The sequence below is a fragment of the Silene latifolia genome, chromosome 10, assembly GCF_048544455.1.
Source record: "Silene latifolia isolate original U9 population chromosome 10, ASM4854445v1, whole genome shotgun sequence".
NCBI lineage: Eukaryota > Viridiplantae > Streptophyta > Magnoliopsida > Caryophyllales > Caryophyllaceae > Silene > Silene latifolia.
Window position 1 is genome coordinate 15,802,327 of NC_133535.1, and position 8,046 is coordinate 15,810,372.

General features: G+C 42.8%; 1 protein-coding gene across 1 annotated transcript; it reads left to right on the forward strand.

Moving 5' to 3' along the window:
• The first annotated feature begins 1,096 nt into the window (after positions 1–1,096).
• LOC141607177 (uncharacterized) lies at positions 1,097–5,591 on the forward strand. The gene is made up of 6 exons (XM_074426538.1): positions 1,097–1,469; positions 2,253–2,608; positions 2,715–2,990; positions 3,339–3,482; positions 4,110–4,387; positions 4,604–5,591. The coding sequence occupies exons 1-6, from the start codon at positions 1,097–1,099 to the stop codon at positions 5,589–5,591; spliced, it is 2,415 nt and encodes an 804-aa protein (XP_074282639.1).
• Positions 5,592–8,046: the final 2,455 nt, after the last annotated feature.

The window sequence follows — 8,046 nt, forward strand, 5'->3', positions numbered from 1 at the left end:
GGCCTCGATCGAGATGTCCTGTTCTCGATCGAGGGATATACTTAGGGAAAGCTCTCGATCGAGCAACTGTGGAGTTCGATCGAGAGGCCACGCGATGATGGGCTTTGGATCGATTGTGTTGTTATTTTATACGCTTTGTTTCTTTGCTATTTTTCTTATAAATAGGCAAGGAATACTAGAGACCTAGTTATCACATTTAAGACGTAAAACGGGGACGGTTGCTGGAGTTTTTGGATCGGAAATACTTTTCATCGCCATTTCTCAATTCTTCTTTCGTTGAATTCGGTATTATCATTAGCATAATTTCAGTTCAGTTTCATTTATTATGTTATCTATTGTCATTTGTTTTGCTATTATTGTCCCTTATTTCGATCATGAATAGCTAATCGCCTTGCTAGGATTTAGGGTAGCCATGGCGTAGGAAGGACGAATTAATTAGAATACCCGTAGTCTAGTTGTATGCATCTGTTTAAATATCTTTTAATTGTTTGAGTCGACGCACTCAATTAACTGTCTCGATATCCCCTTCTCCTAGATCGAAAGATTGGAAAAGGAGTAGTTCTGCAGCGTTTCATTAGGATTTATGCTAGCTAGGGCGAAAGCTAAACTAGTATTGCCTAGGGCGAACTAAGGACCGAAAGGTGACGTTTATTACCCACAGCTTGGATTTAGGGCATCTATATTTTAGTCCGGACTTTATAAGCCATGGTGAACCGATAATCCTAGTACTTTTCTCCCTTGTTCATCTCTATTTTATTTCTCTCTCGTTCCTTTTATTCTCTCCTTTACTCGTAGTTTTTAGAAAACAAACAAACAAACCCCCTATTTTGGTTACTTTCGACAGACCTAGTTGACTATAGGATTCCCATCTCCCTGTGGATTCGATACCCGACTGCCTCTGCTACATTTAGTTGAGACCCGTTGGTTTTATCTTTGACAGGGTTGCGACAGCCGTGTCAAATTTTGGCGCCGTTGCCGGGGAGGCGGTGCAATTTTATAGTTTCTTTGTTTGTCTTTTGTCTCCGGGAATTTATTCCTTGAGACAATTCTCATTCTTGGCCCGAGTGTTTTTGTGCTTACAGGTTATAGTTCAGCTATGGAGGTAATTTGTGGAAGATGTGGCGAATGGGGACACAATCCCATTTCATGTATGGCTACATCCGAGAGCGTTCTAGCCTATCGGAAGTTTAGGCAAGGAGGCTCTTCCCTCGAGCTTTATGCTGACAATGTTCCGGTCGAGTACAACCTTAAGGCCGCCATTCACACACAACATCTTGAGCAGGAATCTGGTGCAGATGTCTTCCGTAAACTGCTCGAAAAGTGTGAGTCATTGTGCTTAGAGGAAGACCCGGTAAATGCAATAAGTTTGAGGAGTGGTCGCACTTATGACGGACCAGAACATACTCCAGAAAGTTCAAACGCCGAGGCAGGGATTACTGTTCAGAAAAATGACGAAGAACTGCTGAAGGGTAGTCGATCGAGTGAACTTACCTCTCGATCGACTAGTGCTGAGGAAGAAACCCCTCGATCGAGAGACGATACTTCTCGATCGAGTGAGCTACACAATGAAACCTCTCGATCGAGAGAGGTTAGCAAGAAAAGCACTCGATCGAGCACTTCTGAGCCTCGATCGAGAGATACTGAGCCTGCGGACACGCATTCCAATGCTGACCGTAGTGGGGTACCCTCCCGTGCTGCGAGGGCGTCAAGAACTGATAAAGGTAAAGAGAAAGAAGAGGACCCACTTCCTATGGTCAAGGTCCCTTACCCGAGTCGATTACGCGACACAAAGACGGAGAGACAATTCAGCAAATTCGCAGATATGGTAAGAAATATTCAGGTAACCATTCCTTTTGCTGAGTTAATTACCCAAATACCTCCTTACGCAAAATTTATGAAAGATATTATTACGCGTAAGAGGGAATTTGGAGAAACAGCTACTGTCGCTTTCATGGAAGAGTCTAGTAGTCTAATTTCGGGAAAGTCTCCCCCTAAATTCACGGACCCGGGTAGTTTCTCTATTTCTTGTGTTATAGGAGATGTGGTGATAAATAGGGCGCTGTGTGACCTTGGAGCTAGTGTCAGTGTCATGCCCTATTCTATCTTTTCTAAGCTTAAATTGGGTCACCTAAAAATGACCGATATCACCCTATAGATGGCCGACAGATCTGTTAGACGGCCCTTAGGTATCTTAGAGGATGTGCCCGTCAAGGTGGGCAAATTCATTATTCCAGTGGACTTTATTGTATTAGATATTGCTGAGGATACCCGTACCCAGATCATTCTGGGTAGACCGTTTTTGTGTACAGCTGAAGCTATTATTGATGTCAAACTCGGGCGTTTGACTCTAGAGGTAGGGGATGATGTGATTACGTTTAGTCTGCCCGAGACCTTGTCTAGACCGATGATAGAGGATACTTGTTATTCTGTCGATATTGTTGATGAGTCTGCTTACGAGTTTTGGTCGGATTCCTTGGTTAAGGATCCGCAGGAGTCTTTGATGTTTCTAGATGAGTGTGCAGATTTTTCAGATGACGAGGATGATATCGAGGAGTTGCTTGGAATTGCCACAGATGAGATAGAGCTGTCTGACGTTCAGCTGGAACAGGTAGAAAACTTGGCACATACTTTTTTGCTCAGTCGAGGTAAAGGTCCCCGAGCGTAAGGCTCTTCCCTCTCATCTTAAGTATGCTTTCCTCGATGATACTGAGCAGTTCCCAGTGATTGTGAGTGCTAAGCTCAACGACGAACAGTTAACTGCTTTATTGATTGTTCTTAAGAGAAATAGGAAGGCGATGGGATATTCGTTGGATGACCTTAAGGGCATTAGCCCTGATGTTTGCATGCACATGATTGAACTTGAGGATGATCACAAACCTTGCAGACAGGGTCAGCGAAAGCTGAATCCGAAGATGGAGGAGGTTGTGACGGTTGAGGTTATGAAACTACTCGACGCAGGTATTGTTTATTCAGTTGGGAATTCTAAATGGGTAAGTCCCGTTCAGGTGGTACCTAAGAAAGGAGGTACCACAGTTGTCCGAAATGAAAACAATGAGCTAATACCTACTAGACTAGTGACCGGGTGGCGGATGTGTATAGATTATCGGCAATTAAATGCCGCCACCAAGAAAGATCATTTCCCCCTTCCTTTCATTGATCAGATGATAGAGAGATTGGCTTCTCATGAGTTTTTCTGTTATCTGGATGGGTACTCAGGGTTCTTTCAGATCCCTATTCATCCAGATGATCAGGAAAAGACTACTTTTACTTGTCCGAAGGGTGTTTTTGCTTATCGCAGGATGCCTTTTGGTTTGTGTAATGCCCCTGCTACCTTTCAGAGGTGTATGATGGGGATCTTTTCTGAGTATATCGAGTCTATCATGGAAGTCTTTATGGACGACTTCAGTGTCTATGGGAATGACTTTGATAATTGTTTAGCTAACCTTGATAGAGTTTTGCAGCGATGTATTGAGGTTAATCTGGTGCTAAACTGGGAGAAGTGCCATTTTATGGTAAATGAGGGCGTAGTCCTTGGGCACTTAGTCTCCAACAGGGGTATTGAGGTAGACAAAGCAAAGGTGCAAGTAATCGAGCAATTACCCCTCCAGTTAATGTTAAGGGGGTGAGGAGTTTCCTTGGTCACGCTGGCTTTTATCGCCGGTTTATCAAGGACTTCTCAAAGATTGCTCGACCACTTACACAGTTGCTTTTAAAGTATGCTCCTTTTGATTTTAATGATGAATGTCTTTCTGCTTTTAACACTTTGAAGCAGGCTTTGGTCTCTGCACCCATTATCCAGCCTCCGGACTGGAAGCTGCCCTTCGAGATTATGTGCGATGCCAGCGACTATGCACTAGGAGCGGTGCTAGGCCAGCGGAAAGACAAGGCGCTGAGTGCGATTTATTATGCGAGCCGAACTCTGGATGAGGCTCAAGTGAAATATGCTACCACGGAGAAGGAGCTTTTAGCTGTTGTTTATGCGTTAGATAAGTTTAGATCGTATTTGTTGGGTTCTAAAGTTATTATTTTTACTGATCATGCGGCGAAACACCTTCTCGAACAAGAAGGAAGCTAAGCCCAGATTGCTGAGATGGATACTCCTTTTACAGGAGTTTGACTTGGAGATTAAGGATAAGAAGGGAGCAGAAAATGTCGTAGCCGACCATCTGTCGCGTCTGACGCAACAGGAGGGGGAGGATTCTCTTCCTATTAATGATTCTTTCGCTGACGACTCTTTATTTTCTGTTGATGTGTTTTCTGTGACCTCTGTGAATTCTAAGGATGGTGCTGAACCTTGGTTTGCAGACTATGCTAACTTTGCTGTCACTCAGGCATTGCCACCGGATTTATCTCATCAGCAGCGCAAGAGATTCTTACACGATGCACGGCAATATTTCTGGGATGACCCTTATTTATTTAAGGAGTGCGCAGACGGTCTCTACAAACGGTGTATTCCGCAGTGGGAGACCAAAGCTATCCTAGAAGGCTGTCATTCGGCCCCTTGTGGAGGACACCACGGTCCATCGCGTACCGTGGCTAAGGTATTGCAGTCAGGTTTTTATTGGCCAACTCTTTTCGCTGACACTAAAATTTTTGTTGCTAGCTGTGACGCTTGTCAGAGAACGGGAAACATTTCAAAGAGACATGAGATGCCTCAGAACGGCATCTTAAAGGTTGAGATTTTCGATGTATGGGGCATTGATTATCAAGGGCCATTCCCGTCTAGCCAGGGTAACAAGTATATTCTAGTAGCTGTAGACTATGTTTCTAAGTGGGTGGAGGCGATTGCCACTCCCAATTGTGATGCCAAGACCGTGATTAAGCTGTTTCGTAAGATTATTTTTCCCCGTTTTGGTGTCCCTAGGGTCGTCATTAGCGATAAGGGTATGCATTTTAGAGAACAACAATTGACTGCTTTGCTGTCTAAATATGGTGTTAAACACCGTAGGGGTTTGGGGTATCATCCTCAGACTAGCGGACAGGTTGAGGTCTCTAATAGGGAACTAAAAGAGATATTGAGCAAAGTAGTGTCGAAATCACGGAAAGACTGGAGTGCTAAATTAGAGGACACGTTGTGGGCTTATAGGACGGCTTTTAAGACACCAATCGGTGCTTCACCGTATCGTTTAGTGTATGAAAAGTCCTGTCATTTACCTGTTGAGCTAGAACATAAAGCTTGGTGGGCTATCCGCCAGCTTAATTATGATGCTGACTTGTGTGGTGAGAAGCGTTTATTGCAGCTAGATGCGTTGGAGGAGTTCCGGCTGAATGCTTATGATAGCTCCCGAATTTATAAGGAGAAGACTAAGCGTTGGCACGATAAGAGGATTGTACCCCGTGAGTTCCATGTTGGGCAAAAGGTGTTACTGTTTAATGCCCGGTTGAGATTGTTTCTGGTAAGTCAAGTCCGGTGGAGTGGTCCGTACACGGTGACTGGCGTCACAAAATTTGGATCAGTTGAGTTAGAGGACTCCGAGGGGAATCGCTTCAAAGTTAATGGTCATCTTGTGAAGCATTATTATGGGGCTGATGCTCTGGTTGGACGCGTCGAAGTTCTCTTTTTCGACGCGATGGCGGAGAGTGATGTTTGACACTTATAGGTCGTGCGGGACCTCATAAACCTGCGCTTTTCGGGAGGCAACCCGATTGTAATTTGTTGTGTTTGTTTTTGAAACTTTTGACATTCTTTATTTCTTTTTGGTGTGCGTTTGAACAATTTTAATAGAGTTTATGCGTAATTTGTACAGCACAGGTACCGTACTGTTGCTTACTGATGCAACAACCCTCGATCGAGTAGCTTTCTTGCTCGATCGAGTGGTCCTTCCCCTTCAAAGCTCTCGATCGAGCTCCTACCTGTTCGATCGAGTTTATACGCCGCTAAAAGCCTCGATCGAGTGTTACTTGTCTCGATCGAGTACCGTGTTCTTCTCGATCGACCTGATCCTTTGTCGATCAAGAGCCCTACTAACCTCTCTATCTGGTTCGGTTTGGGGAGGTCCGTGGTCTGCGCGCTTTTGTAAGTTTTCGGCTCTCCCTCCCTTTAGTTTGCATCTCTTTTCCTTTACTTTGTACAATGGGGACATTGTACAGTTTGGTTTGGGGAGGGTTTACATCCATATCGTGTCTGCATGTTGTTTTTATTGCATTTCTGTTATCACGTTTACTTACGTTTGCATTGTATTTTTTTTCATAAAAGTCAAAAATCTCATAAAAATTGAAAAATTTCAAAAAAAATTTCAAGAAAAATCATGTTTATTTATGCATTTTAGGTTGAGTCTGATTGGAGTTTTTCATTGCTGATAACTGTCTTTTTGCTTAAGCCTTGCATTGTTTCACATCTTTTAGCAAGAGTCTTTGCAATTTCTCGAATTTCGTTTCAAAATCCGTTGAACAAGTAGACTTGACTTGAAATTTTGGCAAACTACAATATCTTTCTGAGGTTTAGAGCTTTTTAACTGGTGTCATCCATGACCAGTTCATGTAGGAAATGAGTAGTTACTCCTTATAAGGCATGTAACATCAATTTGCATAAGCATGAGTTTAGTCTACTTAGTACCTGTATGCATTCGGGTCTGTGGTTGGTGACGCATGTTTGGAGAGGCAACCCCTTTATTTCATTTTACCCATGAGCTCCACATAGCCAAATTGCCTATTTTGTCCCTATTTAGCTACAATCCACATTTTTCCTACCCTAGTCGAGCTAGTAATGGTAGCTATGTTGGGAATGCGTTGATTTGCAGTTGGTTATTATATCTTCTCTTGAGATGGATGGGTGAAGGAAATGGAGGAGGAATATTGAAAAAGAATTGAAGGAAAAAGAAAAAAAAAAAAGAGAGAAATCCGAAAAGAAATATGAAAGAAAAACAAAAAGAAAAAAAATCATATGCGGAAAATGAAAAGACTGTATGTTGTGATTTATGCTCTCATGTTTAATCTATATCTTATGGGGAGTTGATAATTTTATGGTGATTAGTGAGCTGTGTGCATCCAATTTGCACTATTTTGTATTGATTTGTATGGCGTTTGAAGTTGGGAAGTTGTATAATTTGGATCCGTTGTTGCTAGCCCGGCTATTAACCCCACATATCCAAATTCATTTTAGCCCCTTCTTACCTATTACCTCACTTACCCATATGTAAGTCCTCGGCATGTGTCTTGGTCATCAGTTTGGTTGGAATGCATAAGTACGGTTGTAGAGACTTTATTCATGTTAGATTGCATGCATGTTCTTATAGGTTGCAGCTAGGTGAGTGTTCTTTATTCTTTCTATCTTATATTATATATCACCCTGTGCCTAATTGTGTGATTGAGCGACCCGTGAGAGTCCATTTTTAAAAGTCTTGCAAGGTCAAAAGTTCAACGTCTTTTTGAAATATGCATAAATTCGTTTGCCTTGATATTGAGCTATCAGTAGTTGATTCTTATGCATTGAATGGTTTAAGCCGACGATCTTCAGTTTGTCTGTGTTCTACTCCTATCCATTTAGTCCTAGCTAGTTGCATTAGTTTGCTTGAGGACAAGCAAAGGTTTGGTTTGGGGAAGTTTGATGTGTGCTTTTCTTATAGACCTTTTTAGGCCTTTTTAGCACACATTTCTATGCTTATTTCGTAGTATTTCACTATAAATGCCCCGAATAGTCTACTCTGGTCTGTTTTGCGTTATTTGCAGGTACGAGCCGGAATGACTGGAAATCAGCCTATTTGCGGTCCTCCAAGCTTGCTTAAGAGAGTCGGCGTGAAACCTTACCGTCTTGAGACGCGTGAAGGCATCCAAAGGATTAGGAGAACACACAAGAAGTCAAGAATCCCTCGATCGAGATGTCCTGTTCTCGATCGAGGGAATGCAAAGGTGAAGGCCTCGATCGAGATGTCCTGTTCTCGTTCGAGGGATATACTTAGGGAAAGCTCTCGATCGAGCAACTGTGGAGTTCGATCGAGAGGCCACGCGATGATGGGCTTTGGATCGATTGTGTTGTTTTTTTATACGCTTTGTTTCTTTGCTATTTTTCTTATAAATAGGCAAGGAATACTAGAGACCTAGTTATCA

What these genes read in the sequence shown, in the direction of transcription:
- LOC141607177 (XM_074426538.1), top strand. Translation starts at nt 1,097, where the DNA reads ATGGAGGTAATTTGTGGAAGATGTGGCGAATGGGGACACAATCCCATT. An exon ending in GATGTATTGAGGTTAATCTG is followed by an intron (nt 3,483 to 4,109) that starts GTGCTAAACTGG and finishes CTCCTTTTACAG; the next exon opens with GAGTTTGACTTGGAGATTAA. An exon ending in AGATTCTTACACGATGCACG is followed by an intron (nt 4,388 to 4,603) that starts GCAATATTTCTG and finishes TTTTGTTGCTAG; the next exon opens with CTGTGACGCTTGTCAGAGAA.